At 56.0% G+C, this 18,310-nt stretch overlaps 1 protein-coding gene and 1 long non-coding RNA gene across 5 annotated transcripts in view; both read right to left on the bottom strand.

Annotated features, from left to right (window-relative positions):
• Positions 1 to 414: 414 nt before the first annotated feature.
• Positions 415 to 5,846, bottom strand: LOC116580776. The gene is made up of 3 exons (XR_004281788.1): positions 5,590 to 5,846; positions 5,308 to 5,425; positions 415 to 2,250 (listed from the first exon to the last, which is right to left on the bottom strand). It is a non-coding gene; the product is annotated as an uncharacterized LOC116580776 (long non-coding RNA).
• A 341-nt stretch (positions 5,847 to 6,187) lies between these two features.
• CARD11 (caspase recruitment domain family member 11) overlaps positions 6,188 to 18,310 on the bottom strand; it is a 112,032-nt gene continuing 99,909 nt past the window's right edge. For all 4 annotated transcript variants that reach the window (XM_032327463.1, XM_032327464.1, XM_032327466.1 and 1 more), the window contains 7 exons: positions 18,068 to 18,164; positions 17,578 to 17,673; positions 15,882 to 16,017; positions 14,498 to 14,677; positions 10,744 to 10,868; positions 9,620 to 9,735; positions 6,188 to 7,939 (listed from right to left, as the gene is read on the bottom strand). In XM_032327463.1, coding sequence (XP_032183354.1) covers positions 7,735 to 7,939; positions 9,620 to 9,735; positions 10,744 to 10,868; positions 14,498 to 14,677; positions 15,882 to 16,017; positions 17,578 to 17,673; positions 18,068 to 18,164 — 955 coding nt within the window. In that variant the 3' untranslated portion in view covers positions 6,188 to 7,734. The remainder of the gene's footprint in view (positions 7,940 to 9,619; positions 9,736 to 10,743; positions 10,869 to 14,497; positions 14,678 to 15,881; positions 16,018 to 17,577; positions 17,674 to 18,067; positions 18,165 to 18,310) is intronic.

Consider the following 18,310-nt stretch of genomic DNA (forward strand, 5'->3'; position numbering starts at 1 on the left):
AACACGACATGTGATAGAAAAGGAGGAAATTCCAGTTATTAGACATTCATTTCCAGTCAGCCGTACCGGCTCGGAAACTTTCGAGACAATTTTTAGACGAGCACCTGGGGTTTCGACTCAGCCAGTGCTGAGAGCAGAGCGTGAGCCCGTGGCCCCCTCACTCACAAGCTGCTAATTTTAGCACCCAAACAAACCAGCAAGCCAAGCGTCTCCTCTTCTGGTCCACGCCCCTCCTCTCCCACCCCTCTTCTCGTGAGCCCCACGCTTCCTGCTGCCCCTGCAGGGGGCCCCTCCCTCTCCCTCCCAAAGACCTGGGTGCTCCGGCGTGACCCTGACCCCTGCCCCGACAGTGAAGCCTACCCCAGGGATGCCCCAGCTGGCTGTGAGGGGTACCCCGAGGCCCCTCCCTTCAAATCTCAGCTCTGCCCCTTCCCAGCAACTGTACCTCAGTTCCCCCATCTGTTAAATGGGGCTGACGTTCACCACGGGGACATGTTGGTGCCAGGACTGGTTTGAGGGTGTTGTTCAAGGCCAGAGGTCCAGGACCCTCAAAGCCAAGGGAGCAGGCAATCCTGGCCAGCTTGCCTGAGGTGGTGGTCAGAGCCCCAGGTGAGCAGATGACCAAGAGAAGGAGGGGGAAAATCAATGTGGGTGAGGACAGGCTGGCAGTGCCCGGCGACCCCCCAGCCCCATGGAGGGAGCTCAATTCATCCACAGAGGTCGGATGACAAGAGGGCAGGGCGAGAGGCGGGAAGGGAAGCCGCCAGGTGAGGGCCCGCTGCCCGGATGGGCCACTGCGTCCCTGACCCAGGTCTGTGTGGAGGGGGTGCTTGGACCCTGCAGGAGGAGCCTGGCTGGCCCAGACCCCGGGGACCCCATGAACCCTGCAAGCGAAAGTGACAGCCACCTTTGGTTTGTGACTGTTTCTCTAACAAATAGAAATTCAGCGAAACAATAGAATCGGATTGGGAGAAATTAGGTGCGAACCGGGTAAAGGTCATGGGGTCACGTGAGGTCACGTGAGCTGCCCTTTCTGCTAAGAGCGACACCTCCAGCTGTCAACATGCAGTGTCCCTCTGGTGTCCCACTTGGATTTCTCTTCTTTGAAGGTGAGGGCCTGGGGACAGCCAGGCTTGTGGGAGCGCAGGTACCCGGACTACCTCCCCTGTACCCCCTTCTCTGCCAATGACTGGTCCCCTAACCCTGACCTGCCTGTGCTCACAGCTGGGCACGCCAGGGGAGCCCCCTGCCTGCTGTCAAGGGAGAGTGAGTCCTGACATGGAGTTTTCGCTGATCCCATGGTATCAACACTGTCCCCACACCGAGGCTCTCCCTGATACCATCTGGCTCAGCCACCCCCAGGGCTGCCTTGTTTGCTGGCCCCTTGTCACCCCCAGGGGGCCTGACTGCTCTGGAACTTTCTGGCTGCAGATATTCTCAGCTCCTCTGGTGATGTGACCTGAGAGTGGCCTTTCGAAAGTGGCCGAAGACAAGAAACACAGTCCGGCAACCATAAAAGGCATCCCAAGACTTGAGTTCCTTAAATGTCACGAAGCAAACACATTGTGTGCACTATAACCCTGGAAAACATGCTCTCTCTTTCTCCCATCGACTTCTCTCACTGCGGCTCCTTCCTCCAGTCGGAGGATTCCCCCCAGGCCCCTATTCTCATTCTTGGCCTCCTCCTGACATAAAAGGTCCAAGGGTAGGAGTGGTAGAGCCCTCCGTAGGGGAACAGTGTATCCCATCACACAACAACCTGTCCTTCTTTTCCACTTGAGCTAGCTGGGGCAGGCTTCTGTGTCTGCCCCAGGACTTTTGCACCTGCTGTGCTCACTGCTTGAACACTCTTGCTCCACATTGTTTTTCCATGGCTTGTTGCCATTCCCTTTGAGCCCTTGCTCAAAATGTCACCTCCTCAAAGGTGACATTTACCATCTAATAGATTTACCATCTAAATAAGCTCTCTTGTGGCAAATGTTGTTGTTTCTTCCCATAAGGACTAGTCCTGTTTCCTATGTTTGAGTGACAATGTGCATAGCCCCAGAGTGGGTATAGGATTCAATACTCGCCAAATGAGACATCAGAGAAGGCCTACTGGGGGTTTCTGGGAAACATATTCCTCCACAATAAAGGAGAGATCTTCCCTTCTTGTTTTGGGCACCAGAAGTGAGGATGTGATGTCTGGAGCTGTGGCAGTCATCTTGTAACAATGAGGTAATTGGCCCGAAGAGGAAAGCCAACTGTTCTCTAGAACAATGAGAAGGTCTGGTAAGATAGGGTTTGCTTCCTACATGACATTAAGTGATTGGGGCTAAGTTCCAACTACCTCCTTTAGATGAACTACATGCTGGCCAATTTGTCACAGTCCCCACCTATCCCTATGGACTTACCATGGCCCACTTCACTCACTTACATCCTTGCTGGACTCTGGGCAGCTCCGATGGCGATGCAATGACTTGCACTTAATTATATGTCCAACCCAGCAGCTGCCTGTGCCCAGCTACTGGGTGTGAGGGGTAAATCAGACAGACCTGCTCTCCACCCTTGTGAAGCTCACAGTGAAGACAGTCACCCCAACATGGTCTGACAAGAATTGTGGCGGGTGTGCCCCTCAGGTCAGATCAGGTCAGGCCGTCCTCCCCCAGAGGACACCTGATGCATGAGTAGGAGGGAGGCAGAGTGAAGGGAACAGCATATCAGAAGAGGAACAGCCTGTGCGGAGCCCTAGACACCAGAGAAAAACCAAGATGGCTGATGTGGTTGGGGGGGTGCTATGTGTGGTTTGGGGGTGTCCTAGCTGACAGCGAGAGGCAAAAGGAGGCCCAGCCCCGAGGCCTGGGCCAGTGTGGCAGTGGCCATGGGGAGAGGTGAATGGCTTCAGGAGGGATTAAGAGTTCCAGGATGAGTGAGAGTATAAGAGAGACAGAGACACAGTGAGAGAAAGTGGGTGTCACCTAGTGTTTTTGGCCGCAGGATCGAGCAGGGGTGGGTGGGGAAGGCAGGTTTGGGGTCTGAGGGTGTGAATTTGGCTTTAGGCCTGTGTGGACTGGTATTCCCTAGTGGAGGACAGGAGGTGCTACGGGGTCCTGTACAAAGCTCCTCCCACCAAACCCTGCTTACCACTTTGCAGCAGAGAGCAGCCCCAGGGGCAGGGGTCTTAGAACTTCCAAGTTTCCCCAAGGCCAGAGAGGATTGGCTGGCCACACGCTGACAGCCCCTGTGGGTCTCGAGCGACAGGCCCACGGAGAAAGCCCCAGACCAGAGTGCCAGGCCTGTTCTGGTCCTCACCCACAGAAGCCGGGCCATCAGAGGGTACCACTGTGATGGAGGGCACCGGGGGCTGTGCAGTGAGTGGGGTGACCCAGGCAGAGCCCCTCTCAGAGATGCAGGGCCACAGCTAGTCCCTGCCAATGACCTACATATCTAACGAGGAAATGATGGGGTGGCCTGCCGGGGACACTAGACAGCTGTGGGAACAGATAGGGAGAGAGCTCCTAGGTGTAAAGTATGGGACAGCGTGAGTAGTGTCCTCTGTCATGCACCAAAGCGAGCAGTGGGCACACCATAGCTCGTCTGTGCACGAAGAGCCTGGACGGGTGCAGGCGGCTCTGGGGGATGGGGACAGGGCAGGGGACAGGATCTACGTGGATGGCGTCCTCTAACACATGCTTCTGAAGCCTGTGATATTTTATCTGTTAGAAATAGATTAAAAACCAAGGAGCCTCTGCCCCCACTGAGGTTCCTGGGTCCTTTCTGCTGGCCTCAAGGGTGATGGTCTGAATTGTTCTCAGGGTCTGTTTTTTTTTCCCCCCAAGCCCCACAGCCTGGGTGGGGAGGGAGCCAGGACAGTGGGGTAGGACACTTCCTGTTGCTTTTAGTTTGGGTTCCTGGGGTTTGAAATGGAAACAAAAAAACCAAGGATCAGTCTCAGTTGGAACCCTCCCCCTGGCCCCAGACTCCTGCCCCTGGAGATTTCTCTGGCCCCAGGTCATCAGAGCACAGGCTGAGGCTTCCTGGAAGTTGCTGGAACCCCTGCAGAACATTCTGGATAACACAGGGGCTGGGGCAGGTGCTAGGAGGTGCATCTCCCCATCAAGCAGCCAGAACATCCTGGTTGACCTTGGCAGGACTGCCAAAGACAAATCCAGGACAGGGAGCAAAGCAGGGCTGGAGAGAGATGCCAACCTAGATAGATGCACTCGCAGGGAATGTGACCCTGGACGCCGTGGGTTTTGAGGCCATTGTGATGGCACGACGCCAGGGCTCAGAGATGAGCCCCTCCCCCACTCCCCTCCCCACCCCCAAAGTGTGGCCTGGTTAGGTAGAAACCCAAGCAGGCTGCCTCGGGGAAGAGAGGAAACACACATCCTCTCCCTTCTGATCCTGAGACTTGGCCCCAAGCCAGCCACTGCCTGGGACCCCGGAGCCTGTCCCCAGTCACTGTGAGAGCAGAGAGGCCCGGCAGTTGCCACCAGGGCCCTGCCCTCTGAACTGGAAGATCCAGCAAAGCTTGCAGTTGGCAAGTCAGCTGGGGCTGGCTGGAGTTCCAGCTTTCTAGCTGTGTGACCTTCGTCTAGCTACTTGGCCTCTCTGGGCTTTTCTTCTCCTGTATAACATGGAGGAGAGTTGTGGGGTCAGTAAGTCAAAGAACACTTACAAAGTGCTTGGCACAGAGTAGGAGCTCAAAAAATAGCTGCTAATATTTTCCCAACCCGAGAGCACAGGTCATTAATCTGGGGATGCAGGGACCCCAGGAATCTGAGAAAGCCTGCCGTTTCTCCCCCCGGGGAAAGTGTAGATCTACAAATGTGACACCATTTCTGGGGCTCCGAGCTGTGTGGTTGGTGTCTATCCCTGGTGTTACCCCCTTGGCACAGGCTTCCTTCTCGAGCTTGGGGTCCTGGTTTCTCTATGCAGGAAGCAAGCTCTACTGTGCATCGTGGGCGCCTCCCTGAGCCCTGGGCTGGCTCCCAGGGGAAAACACGGCTTGCAGACTCTGGTACAGTAATTTGAGCTGCAGTCTCCCCATCGCCCAGCCCCACGCATGCCCCACTTTCCTTCCCAGGCAGCCTGGAGCTAGAGCAGATGATGTCAGAGGTCTTCTTTGAAACCCCCCCCCCCCCAGGGTGCCAAACCCCAGCCTCCTGCTGACTTCCCCGTTCCATCGGGGACTGACCCAGAACACAGCAACTCATTCCTGACCTTCTCTCCTCCTGCCCCATCTTATTAGCACGCACACAGGCCTGCCTTCTGGAACCTGATGAAAATGGCTCAGGGGTGCAGGAGAGAGGAGGGAGAGCCCACCACCAATTTTTTCCAGGCATCTTTCCCCACGTGTGTCGTCTCTTCGCCCTTTGTCTTCTCCCACCTCCCAAATTGCATGCAAGCCACGAGTTTGGTTAGTCTGCACAGGCCTGAGCATCTGAAATTAAATAAATAAATAGAAATAAATCAGCAGACCTTTCATTCCGGGTCCCTCTTCTGGTCACGTCTGTCCCCTTGGCTCTAAGTACTTTAAGAGGAAGCACCGGGTATGAGTGGAAACACAGCTGCCCCGGCTTGGGTAGAATTTACTGTTCAATGTACAGCTCTAGCAAGACGGAAGCCGCCACTTCCAGCTCCTGCAGCTTCTCAAGAGGCGGACGGCTTATCTGGGGACAATTAACCACAGCTGGGCCTCCAGAAGCATGGCCTCTCCGGGCCCAGTGCATCCAGCTTGATTCTGGGGCCTGTTTTGAGAAAGGGAAAAAAAAAAAAAAAGCCTTACTAACTGGCTCTTGGGGGAATATATTTTTGTTTGTAAAGGCGTTGCTCTCTCTGGCAAACCTGGGTCTTGGGTGCGGGGACTAATCATCATCAAAGAGGGACAAGGGGACCAGACCCCCTGCCTCGGACACCCCTCACCCCCACCCCCACTTGTACCTCCCCAGGCTTTGTGGTGCTCATTTGACTTCTAAGTGTCAAAATGCTAAAAAATAAAAATTTAAAAAAACCCCGCAGGATGCACAGTGTTGTTTTTTAAGACCGAGATATTCATCAAAAGCTCTTTTATTTGTAATTCATATCTTGACTATGTGGCAAAAACCTAAACCACTCATGCCCATGGTATTTAAGACTAAGAGTTGTTCCTGTATCTGTTATGAATTGCTTTAAGCTGTTTAGTAACCAAGGACTGAAATAATAGTCATTGAACACAAGATAAAAATTTATTTCTGTCCCATGTAAACAAAACCCAAGCAATAGCCCTGGGCTCCAAAGTGCCATCAGTGACTCAGACTCCTTTTCTCTATCTTCTCCACCACCCTCTTGCACAGAGTTTCCATTCTCAATGTCACCTCAAGGTCCAAGGTGACTGCTGGAGCTCCAGCCATCACATCTGTAGTCCAGGCAGGAAACTAGAGAAAGGGCTGTTTGTCTGCTTTGTCTTTCCTCCAAACCTTGTTGCCTTAAATTTTCTTGATTACTCCCTAGCTGCAAGGGAGGCTGGGGTATATGGTCTCTTAGCTGCACACCGTTTCCCAGAATAAAAACAGGATCTTGTTAGTAAGTGGGCTGTCAACCAGCAGTTTCTCCCCCGGTTCCCATGAACACGCAGACCTGGGATGGAAGCCCATCCTACCACCTACCCGTTTGATAAATACTCAGTGTGGTGGCAGGCTGGACTGGCCTGGTTTTGGCCACGCCCAGTCAGGTCCATACTTGGAAAGTCTGCATGAAGAAGTCCAGGAGGAGAATGGTTCTAGAACCCACAGGGTCTTTGCTATCTGCTGCGGAGGGAAGCACAGCTGTCCTGCACACACACCTGCCGCCCCAGCCCTCAGGCAGTGGGAGCAAACCCAATCCAGACCCTTACCCCGCATGCTGAACGGAAGGAAGCAGCTATGAACGTGACGTGCAGAGAAGCAGAGAGCCCGTGTGGGGAGAGCGGAGTAAGGGGCCCTGGTCTCTGGGGCTGGAGTCTGGGACGGGGGTGGGGGGGACCTCCCAAGCAGCCTATGGAAGGACAGGCCTGTTCCAGAGTGACTTGATAAGTTGTCACCAGAGTCAGGACGTAGCTTAGTCAAAGAGGAGCTGGGACCCATCCCGCCCAAAAACCAGGGGTGACTCAGGTGTGTCCTGGGTGAACTGGATGAACTAGGATGTCCAGTCTCCCCGCCTGCACCGGACATGGGGCTTGACCTAAGCGATCCCCGAGTGCTCTGCAGGTTACTGAGGGGGCAAAAGTTGAACACCTCTGCCAACGATGAAATAATCATAATTTTATAAAGGCTGAAAACAAGGAAATGGAGAGATTTTAATGCGAGAAAAATAATAGCATGGCACACTTCCCCCTCCGCCCCAACTGTCCTGCCTGGGAAGGCGTATCTGGCGTGTTCCGAGGGCTGGCAGGTGCCCTGGTGTTCAGGGTCCCTGCCTACAAGGAGGACACCTGTTCCATGCGTTACATTCATCTCCTGTTCCGGCTTCCGTGGGGCCGCTGGCCTACGGCCTGGCGTCGGGTCCTTCGGGGGACCCTGCCTCCCTGCTGGTGCCGTGGGGCCAGGTCAGCCCCGGGGGGCATAAACCCGTCCCGTCCCCACTGGAGAGTGTCTGTCCCCTCAGCTGCGTCTGTCCCGGGACTCCCTGGTGGGAGGTGGCCCGTGACCAGGAGGACGGAGCCCCCTCACCCCCCGGCACTGCCCGCTGGGGTCCGGACACCCTGGGAGCTGCGCTCGGACTCCGGGGGCCCCCTCACAGCTGGCCCTCGTCCACCCAGATGGTCTTGCGCTGCTCCTCGTTGATCTTGTCTTTGATGACCCGGAGCAGCTCCTCCACGCTGCCCCACATGTCGGCCTCCACCGTGGCGTACAGGCAGGGCAGGGCCTCCAGCTCCTTCTCCTTCAGCCGGCACAGCCGCAGGAACTCCTCCTCTGTCTCCGGCCGTGGCAGCATCTTTCTGTGGGCAGAGGGCAGGGGCGGGGGAGGGACACACACACACAGGGCGCTGTGGGAGCTGCACGGCAGCCCAGGCCAGGGGACCATCTGTCCCCGGGCTGGGCGGGGGGAGCCTTGGGGTGGGGGTCAGGGGGTGCTGTGCCACTTGACCTCCCCTGCCGCCTTCCAGCACTCCACCGTGCCACGGGCCCCGTTATCTGGTCACTGCGGAAATCCCAAGAGGTGGGGCTTAAAAAAATCTTTTAATTTTTTTCCTTTAGTTTACTTAAAATTTTTTTTTTCCCATCTTTCAGAGCTAGTTGATGGACCGCGCAGGGGGGCTACGCTGCTTAGTCTTATATAATCATGGTCACACACACGTAAAAGTTCCCGTCCTGACCGCTATTACAGAGCACAGGCCGGTAGTGGTACGTCTCTGCACGTCACCGTGCCACCGAGCTCCAGAACTTTCTCATCCTGCGAAACTGAGCCGCACATCTGCGAACACGCTAACTCCCCCTCACCCTCCGCAGCCTCTGGGGTCACCATCGACTCGTCTGCGACTCGTCCGGGGGCCTAGAGTAAGTGGAATCGCGCAGGATTTTCCCCTTGTCCCTGGCTTGTTTCACGGAGCTTGGTGCTGTCGAGGTTCATCCCTGTTGTCACTGGTGCCAGAACGTTCTTCCTTTCTAAGGCTGCATCACAGCTGTGAGCTGTTCGGAGATGATGCTTTGGGTTCCTCCGGGCAGGGTGCCCTGGCGTGGAACCACTGGGTCATGCGGCCATCCCGCGAGGACCCTCCGGGCTGCCGTCTTCGGCAGTTGCCGTGTGCTCCCATGTCGCCGCCTGCAGTGTGTGAGGCTTCCCCCGAGCCTCGCCATCACGCGGCCACCTCAGGTTTCCAGACAGCACCCATCACAATGTGTATGCGGTGGCGAGGTGGGGATTTTTGTCTTGTGTGCTCATTCGTGGGTTCCCCGGGGCCAGGCACTTAGTAGGTGCACTGGAAGGATTTGGTGGAAGAGGCCAGAGGCCTCACTACCTCTTCTCACTTGCAGCTGTGTATGTGTGGGAGAACTGGGGTTAGGGATAGCACCGCCTGATGGCCAGGTGCCAAGCCCCACAGCCAACCTGCCACAAATACCACGGGCTTGACCTTGAACATGGATTCAGACCTTTCCTCATCGCCTGCGAAAGAGGATCGGGTTCCAGCTCTCGCCCAGGTGGTCCTAACCCCTGTCTCTACACAGCACAGGAAGGAGCATTTTACGTCCTGTTAGATCATGTCAAATGGCGTGGTCTGGACCCCACAGCTGTGAGATGGCTCTCCCCGTTACAGTCCAGCACATGGTCTCTTGCCGCTGTCCCTGCCTCGAGGTCTGGGCTCTTCTCCCTCAGCACCTGCCCTGCTTGCCCTCGCAGCCCGAGGGCTGCTCCAATGTCAGCTTCCCTTCCCCAGCTGCCTGCAGCCTGCATCCATTCCCCCTAGTCCTCGTCCCTCTGGACGTGCTCTGGGTATTATTTTCTCCGTTGCTAGAGGCTGGGGGTCAAGTCTGCCCTGGATGGCAGCCAGGCACAGCCAGGCACCCTAAACAGAGAGCAGGGGGACCAAGTGCCCAGTGGTTCTAAGTGGCAACCCCAGAGGCGTGGCAAGGAGGGAGGGGCTGCAGGAAGCCCGGCGGTAGGGGTCTCTGAGCTCTACCTGAACCTCTTGATATTCTTCTCTGACACCCGAATGAAGAGCACGATGGGGTAGATCCTGGATTTGATCAAGTCCCTGGTACAGCTGATCCCGGCCTCCAGCAGACAGTGTTTGTCCTGCAAGCACAGCGGCCAGTGGTCAGTAGCTCCTCCAACCCCTCTGGGTAGCGGGGGCGGGGCCCATGGTGTAGGGTCAGGCTCTGCGGGGCAGGGATAGGGGCGAGAGAGCCCTGAGCGCCCCCAGCGGCACCAGGGAACCAGGTGAAGCCTGACCCCTGCTTGTTGGCACACTTGGTCCCACAAGGCTATGCACAGCAGTGAGTGCTGCCAGAACACAGGCATCGAGCCCAAGGGGAAGCAGGAGGCACGAGTGAGTTTTAATGAAAAGCAAAATCAGCTTCAGGAACATCTGCTACCCCTTTCTGCTTACGAAGGCGTTGGTGGTTCTATCAAGGGTAGAAAACCCCCGAAAAGTGAGGTGGGGCTGGACAGTCCCGGGAGCATCTGCAAGGTGTGATTCTCTGGCGCCGAGGAGCTCACTGCTTCTGAAGAAGGACAATCTCCGTGTGACCCCTCAGTCACCATCCACTGCAGAGCTGACACCCTACATGCTAGGGCAGCACTCAACAGTTAGCTTTGCTTTGGAAAGGGCCCCGGAAGGAGAAAGAACTCAATGCTTGGGGCCAATAAGGACCATATTGTCTGGCTGCAGAAGATTCTAGAATGCATGCAGATACTTCTCTAGTTGCTACCAACTTCCCTCTGAGGGGAATAGAACTCCTGGTGCCCACTTGTTCTCTCTGCCTGTCTCTCTGACCCACATGCCCTGTCTCTGGCCCTTGTTCTCACAAACAGGCACACGACCCTGGGCGAAGTGAATTGGGAAGACAAGTGCCAGGGAGCCATCAGAAATAGAAGGTGGCTTCAAACTGTCAACGTGCATGTCAGACCCCAGAGAATGAGGGTGTGTGGAGAGGAACATGGGGCAGAAGAGAAAAGGAGAAGGAGGAGGTTTGCCCACAGGGAGATCAGAGCAACTCTGTACCCCACCCCTGTCCACGGCTGAGGCCGCCTCACAAATATCACCGGTGGTCTCACCCCATCCAACCCCCAACTCCACCTCACCTTGGCGGCCACAGCTTCGATGTTGGCGGGAACAATACATTCAAAAGTGTTGGGGTTCTTCTCCCGGGAGTAGATGATAGTCTCTGTCTTCTGCTTCCTGAGGAACTCGTCTCTGGTGACAACGTCTGCGGACAGAGGGCCAGTCCTGAGGGCAGCACAAACCTCCCCTTTCTGGGCTCAACAGAACTCTACCTTGATCCCCTTCGGGCCACGTTTAAATGAACCCTAGCTTCTGTACTAGACTGTGAGGCTTCTCAAGGGCAAGGTCAAGGGCTTCTTTACACTTCCCACAGCATCCCACAGAAGAGCTGGCTGGTAAATTCTCAGCATTAAGTTTCATTGGACAAAGTAGCTCAGACACTGAAGTGCAATACTGGTGAGCTGTCTATCGTGAAGGATGGACAACTGTCCACCCACCCAACCTTTCAGCCATCCATCCATCCAACCAACCATCCAACCAACCATCCATCCATCCGTCCTTCCATCCATCCATCCTTCCATCCACCCAACCATCCACCCATCCACCCATCCAACCATCCATCCACCCTTCCATTCAACCAACCATCCATCCATCCACCCACCCATCCATCTATTCATCTACTCATCTACCCATCCACCATCCATCCATTCACCCATGCAACCAATCATCCATCCATCCATCCACCCATCCATTCATCCACTCACCCATCCATGTTTCCATCTACACATCCACACATGCAACCATCTATCCATCCACTTACTATCTATCCATTCATCCATCCATCTACTCATCCACCCACCTGTTCAACCATTCATCCAACCACCTACTCACTCACTCATCCAAACAGCCATCTGTTCGTCTAACCATCCCTCCATGAATCTACCCATCCATCTAACTGTCCATCCACCCAGCTACCCATCCACCTACCTATCTAACCATCCATCCCCCCTCCAGCTATCCATCTATCTCTCTACCCATCCACCAATACACCCGTTCATCTATGTACTCATCCAACTACCCACCCATTCATCCATCCCCCGACCTTCCCTCCATCCATCCGCCCATCCCTGAAGTTAATTTTTGTTGAAATTTATCATTTATTGAAAATCTAAGAATCAGTCATTAGAATCAAAATATGCTAAACACATAGCTGTTGTTGTACTTGAGAACCTATGACACAGCTGGGGAGAAGAATGCGGGATACAGGAAGCTACGAAACAATTTAGTAGGCACAGTGATGGGCTATTTACTGTGGCAGCAGTGAGGAGGTCTGGAGGGAACAGAGGAAGAGGCAGGCTTCCTGGAAGAGGAGGTATATACTGGAGACCCAGCTCACTGGCTGGGTGACCATGAACACATCTTTAATCTCTCAACCTCAGATTCTCCATTTATGAAAGGAGAGGGTAGAGTCAGTCCAGGACTGGAGTTCCCTGCTCAGACCCAGGCTGGCCGGGGCAGCCCACACTAGCCCGCGGATTTGGCGTGTACGCTACATTGTGCACTGGAAGTGAGTGGGAGAGCCAGCATGGGAGGAGCCAAAGGTGATTTTGGGGGAGGGAGGCAGCCTAGAACGCCCCCCTCTACAGTGCCCACAGCTGCCTGGCTGTGAATGCACCAAAGGGAAGACAGAGCACATTTGTAGGATTCAGAGCGGCTAAGTGGGATTTTTAAATCGGCTTTCTACCTAATCTCGTATTGCCAGGGAGGAAGCCTCAGGCAGGAGTGAGGTCCTCTTCCCAGAGCCTCCCTGCAGAGTGTGTGAGGTTCCCAGATAGGCAGGCAGAGCTGGGGGTGGCACACCCTTGAAAGGTTCCTACACCTGAAGCTGGGCTTGGGAGGGCCTTGGAGACACGCAGACCCTGTCGAGAAAGGCGGGGGTTGTCGCGGCAGCTGCAGGACTCAATGAGCTGTCTGCACCCGCCTGCTCCATGTCGGGGGGCTAAGAACCTGGAACCCATGCTGTCCTTGGCCCCAGGGTAGCCTCTGGCCACCCATGAGCTTCTAACTTCTAGGAGAAGTGGCCACTATTATCCTAGTTCCGCAGCAGAAGGAACAGAGAGCTTGATACCCTGCCCCAAATAAACAGCTGGGGAGCGATGGGAAGGGCAGAACCTAACCCAGAGACCACTCGCCTCAAGGAACATGCTCATTCCCACCAACCACACTGTCTGCCAAGGCCCTCCCGGCATAGAGGGTCTAAACCATGGGGTGGGCACTGGGGGTGCAGCCTCTCACTTCCCACTGAGCTGGGCATCCAGGGAGAGCTCAGGGTCGTCAGTGCCAGCATGCAGGAGAAGCCTGCGTGTGGCACTGTGTCCCGGGAATCAGCAGGGAGGTCTGCTCCCACTCAGGCCATCCCCCCAATGTTAGGGCTTACTGATGAATGCAGGTGGCAAAAAGCAAGAGAGAATGCTCGTGATATCTGGACCCCACCCTGTGATGGCTCTGAACGTTCCCGGACCCAGACCCACACGAGAAACCCACATGAGGTCTGCAGAAAGGACCCCTGGTGGATGGATACGGCCGCTTGGGTCGCAGGGATGGGGCTCTGCAAGCAGCAGGAGCACGGATGGGTCTCAAAAACATTATGTGGGGTGAAGGGAGCCAGTTACAAGGGATTCTACACTGCATGGTCCTGTTTGTAGAAGAGTCTAGAAAATGCAGACCAATGTGTGATGGCAAACAGATCAGCAGCGCCTGGGGCAAGGGGTGGAGGGGAACCCGAGGGGACCTCGAGGGGATGCAATGTCCTGTCTCCTGCTCGTGGTTGGGTTGTGGGGTGCAGACACCCGCCCAGACTCATTCAAGGGCACGTTGAAAATGGTGGCATGTTGCTGTATGTAAACTGCACCTCTGAGGGCAAACCCAAAACCTGGAGGTCTGCACGTCACATCCACTAGCACGACTGCTGTTAAGGCACAGGACCAGTGTCGGTGAGGTAGACACAGAGGGGACTGTCCCTCGGCCTTAACGAGGAAGGACGTGCTGCCACCGGCTACCAAGGGGTCGGACCTCAAGGACACGATGCTGAGTGACTGAAGCCAGAGGCCAAGGGACAGACACCGGATGACTTCCCTCACACGAGGCCCGCAGAGAAGTCAGATCTACACAGACAAAGAGTAACATGGGCACCCGGGGCTTGGGGTGGGCACTGAGGGTTTAGTGGGGACAGAGTTTCATTTTGGGAAGATAAAAAAGTTCTGCAAATACGGTATACTTAACAGACCTGCACTGGACACCCTGAAGCTGTTGAAGTGGTAAATTTTGTGTTACGTGTATTTTATTATAACAAACGCCCCGCTGGACACGTGACTTTCAGTTGATACGGGGGTCCCGGATGGCCACGAATTAAATACAGATGATGCTAAGGACGACTGTAGTTTGCGGTCAGGATTGGGGCTCAGCCCTCTGTTATCAGGTGTCTGACCATCGTCCCCTAGCCACATCAAGGACACAGGCGCCCTAGTGATGAGGGATGGCTCAGCTCTTACCTAAGGGGCCGGAGTGGGCACCCCAAGTCCCGTCCTCTAACTGACCCTGTGCCCTTCATCCCGAAGCCTCGGTGTGAATGGTGAAGGGGAGGTTCCCTGCTCTGGGGTCACGGGGAACTCCGAGGGGGCTGCCACAGCGACAGGGACCGTGACTCTACCTCCCTGTGCACACCGGGCCAGGAGGGGGCGTGGCCCTTCCATCTGCTCTCCTGCCCACCCCTGCACCTGACCTGGTGGAGGAGGTGGCCCCGGGATGCGCTCCTGGCTGGTGGGGCGCACTCACCTGGCTTGCACATGGTGAACTCCATCGCACCCCCAGAGTTGAGCAGTTTCTGCACCAGAGCCTTGGCTAGCATGGTAGGCGTGAAGAGGACGGGCCGGCGGCGCTCACAGTGCAATGAGTGCACCGGGCTGTAGGGGATCAGGCTGAGGTTCTTGCTGAGCTCACTCTCGGGGTCCATCTCTGGGAGGGGACAGGGAAGGGCCAGCAGTGAGACCCTGGCCTGCCCGCTGGGGTGCAGGGCACGGAGGGCCTGGGAGCCTCCTTGACCCCACGGGGTCTGCAGGAACCAAGATGTCCCTTGGCCATCCGGGAGTGTTTACGAAGTAACCCAGGGCCCGGCCCTGCTCTGGGCAGCTGGGGCCATGGCCCTGCCTCCTGGTGCCTGCTTTCAGGGAGGTGGTGGCGGCTGGAGGCAGGTCAGAGGCCTGTAATGAGCCCCACCACTCTGGGCGGCAGTGCTGAGCTCTCAAGAAGGGAGTGGGGGCAGGATGGGCAAGGATGGCTTTTCTGAGGACAGTCGGGGACTGGGGCCAGTGCTTAGAAAAGGAGCCAGGTGAGAAGAGCTGGAGCAAGAGCTATCCCTGAAGGGGAGGGTGGGTGGGGGGTGCAGAAGGAGAGTGAGGGGCCAGCAGGAACGGACGAAGGGGCTTGGGTGGGAAGGGCCGGCCAAGAGGGGCTTGGGGCTTATTTCAGAAGCTCTGGGAAGCCACCAGGGCCAAAGGCAGGGAATGATGTGGCTTCCCTTCTGCCTTTTCCAGCCTCTCTGGCTGGTGTGTGGGGAGTGGCCCAGAGATGGCCTTGGGCAGCTCCAGGAACCACAGCCCCAGAAACCGGCGGCGTGTCCTTTCCTAGGTCCCCTGACCTGGCTGTCAGAGGGCCAGTCTGGAGGGGAGCCCAGGCCCTCCTGCCATCTGTGCCTGGGCCACCTGGCCCCATGAGGGCAGCTGGGAAGGCTGGCTCGCCATCAGTCCCCTTCCACAGGGGCCCATGCAGCCGGGGACCCCGGGCCGGCTTGATAAATGGCAAGAAGCACGCAGTGGGGAGAGAAATCAATAAGTGAACACTTCACAGCAAACAGCTCCAATTAACATGGGCATCTGGGCTCCAACCAACGCTAGCGAGTGTTTGTGAGGGGTGAGCCTGGCGGGATGCCCTCCTCCCCCACCCCTGCCGGCAGGCTGTGTGCGCCACGGGGCCAAGGCCAGGCAGGTCCCCTGGCAGCTCCTCCCAGGGTGGAACCTGTTTCGAGGGAGTGTGTGTACCAGACCCCTGGTGGGGAGCCACAGGACCCGCCTGGACCCCCGGAAGCCCCCATGCCAGCAAGAGGTGGGGAGGGGCCAGGTTCCCTCCTGCTTCTCAGTCAAGAGCTAGGTGGCATCCATACCTTCCTGCTTCTCGGTCAAGAGCTTGGTGGCATCCAGGGACGTCCGGGTCAGGCTCCCCAGGGGGCTCCCCGAGACGATGCGGACTCGCTCATTGCTGTTCATTCTCTTGTACTTGTTCTCGGACCTGCTGACGAACTGGAGGACAGGGGCGGGGCTGGTGGGCCTTGTTTCTAACCAGACTGAACTGCCGCCACCAGGCTTGGGGACACCTCTGGTAGGACCCCAGCTCTTCCCAGGGACTGGGGTCAGTCACATTCTCCCGTGAAGATAGGAGACACTTAGCAGGCTGGAAGGGTCCTTGAGCGATTTTGGACATCACTGCTAAGTAAGTAAGCAAACAAAGGCTGACTCTCTCCTCCCTAATCAGGCTTGAAGCCTGCCGAGGGGTATGGTGCAGGTGGGGTGCACAGGGAGTCCCTCTGGCAATCCCATGTGCATTCCTGGGGAGCCATGGGTGGAAGGTCCCTGGCTGGGAGCCCCCACCTGGTCGGCGTGGGCAGGACAGCTCCAACTCCCATGACACTGCTCTCCACAGTCCCTGCCTCAGTTTCTCCAAGTGCTCTGGGCGTACCCGCCTTGTACAATTCAGAGTTGAGCCCTGGAGGGTGGAGAGGGATTCCTCCATGGTGGACACAGACTCTAAATTCCCACCGACTGTCTGAGCTGCTTTGATCTCTCCATACCCTCCTGCAGCAGGAAGAAAAATCCAGGGAGCTGAGATCTCAGTCGGGCTCTGTCGTTCACCGGCCCTTGGGCCTAGGGGCGCCCAAAGTTTATGACTTTTGCATGAGAAGTGGGCAGTGACATGGGCAGGACTGTGTGGTCTCACATGGTCCTGCCTTTAAGAGTAGCTCAGACTCTCCAGGGCTCCTTCCACCTCCCTAAGTATCTCTCTGGTACCTATCTGCATCTACCTGGTTTCAGTGTCACACCGCTGGGTGTGACCTGGGTTTCCTATGTTCTCACACTAGGATGGAGCAAGTGGAGTGACATACCAGCTCCGCTGGGGTCTGACTAGCATGGTACCAACACAGGGACACACTTGTGGGACCACACCTTAACCTTCCTCCCTTAGCTCTTGTCAGCAGGGCTGACAAGGCTGCAGAGGATGCTTCTGCATTTATGTGAAATCCCTTCTGAAGCTATCACCTACTGTGCTACTCAATGTCCTTGTAAAAGGATTCATACAAAATAAAATCCATTTTAGAATTAAACATAAGGGAAACATTTTTCTGGTCCCAGAGAACTAAAATGTTTCTGGGATCAGATAAGATTTAAAGAATCTGCAGCCTTTCCCTTTTTCCCTTGGCTGCCATGATGCTCAGAGATAAATTTCATGCATGATCAGAGGGATGAAACTGACCTAGACACCTGTGATGTCTGGTTTTTTTGGTCCTGATTCACTGTTTCTGATCTATTAATATTTGAATAGCTAAGTTATTTAAAATCTAGCCTTAACTTCCTCCCATATTTTATGCAAGTGACATTGTTTCCAACAGGTGCAGAGACTGTCCACTGACCTGTCACTGTGAGGGCACGATGGGAGGGGACATGTGAGGCACTGGGGAAAGTTTCGAGTGGTATACAAACACAGAGCACAGTTATTTTGATCAGGTCTTCTCTTCTCGGCAGCAAGAGGGCACAGACATAGCCAAACACGATTGCAAAGTCAATAGGTGCTCTGGGGCATTTTACCTGAAGGAGCTGGCCAAAAAGGAAACTTGCTCGAGAGAGGCGGGGACTGACCCGGGGGTCACTGGTAGAAAGTGGCTCTTCGGGCTGAAGGGTGTTCTGAAATCAGTTATCAGTCAGTCAGATTTGCTGGGCTCAGCAGGATGCGAGAGCCCATGGAGGCAGGCCACTGAGAACCAGGGACGTGTCCTCCAGCCCCCTTGGTATGAAGGGGAGAAGCATTAGTCGTGGAATCAAGGCATTCCAGATGGAGAGCAAGCTTGGAGGATAAGAGGGGCCTTGTTCTAGCGGAGACTAGAGATGCAGGGGAAAGGCTGTGTCCCTGCTGGGGAAAGTCCCCGAGGGCAGGACTCCTCCTGGAGGGGCTGTCCCATTCCCAAGGAACCAAAGTCCCTATAGCCCATCACCCTTGAGATTAGTGGCTCCCGTGTCTGCCCTCTCCAAACCGCCGCTGGGTGGGAGGTGTCTGCTGGCAGGGCACAGGGGTACCTACCCGGAGCGCCCTTAGGGTGTGGTGGGTGTTGTCTGTCTCTTCTCGGTTTCCCCTGTGCATCAGACGCTGTAACTTGACCAGGAGGAGTTGCTGGGCTCTGGGGGAAACGGGAGAGGAGGGCAGAACCTCAGGGCCAGGCCTGCCCCTAGGCAGGGGGAGCTCTGGGGCTCAGGGGCCACCCCAGGGAGGACATGATGCCAGGCAGCTCAGTTTGAGCCCCGCGGCCAGGGCTGACCATGGCAA

The sequence above is a fragment of the Mustela erminea genome, chromosome 20, assembly GCF_009829155.1.
Source record: "Mustela erminea isolate mMusErm1 chromosome 20, mMusErm1.Pri, whole genome shotgun sequence".
NCBI classification, from domain to species: Eukaryota; Metazoa; Chordata; class Mammalia; order Carnivora; family Mustelidae; genus Mustela; species Mustela erminea.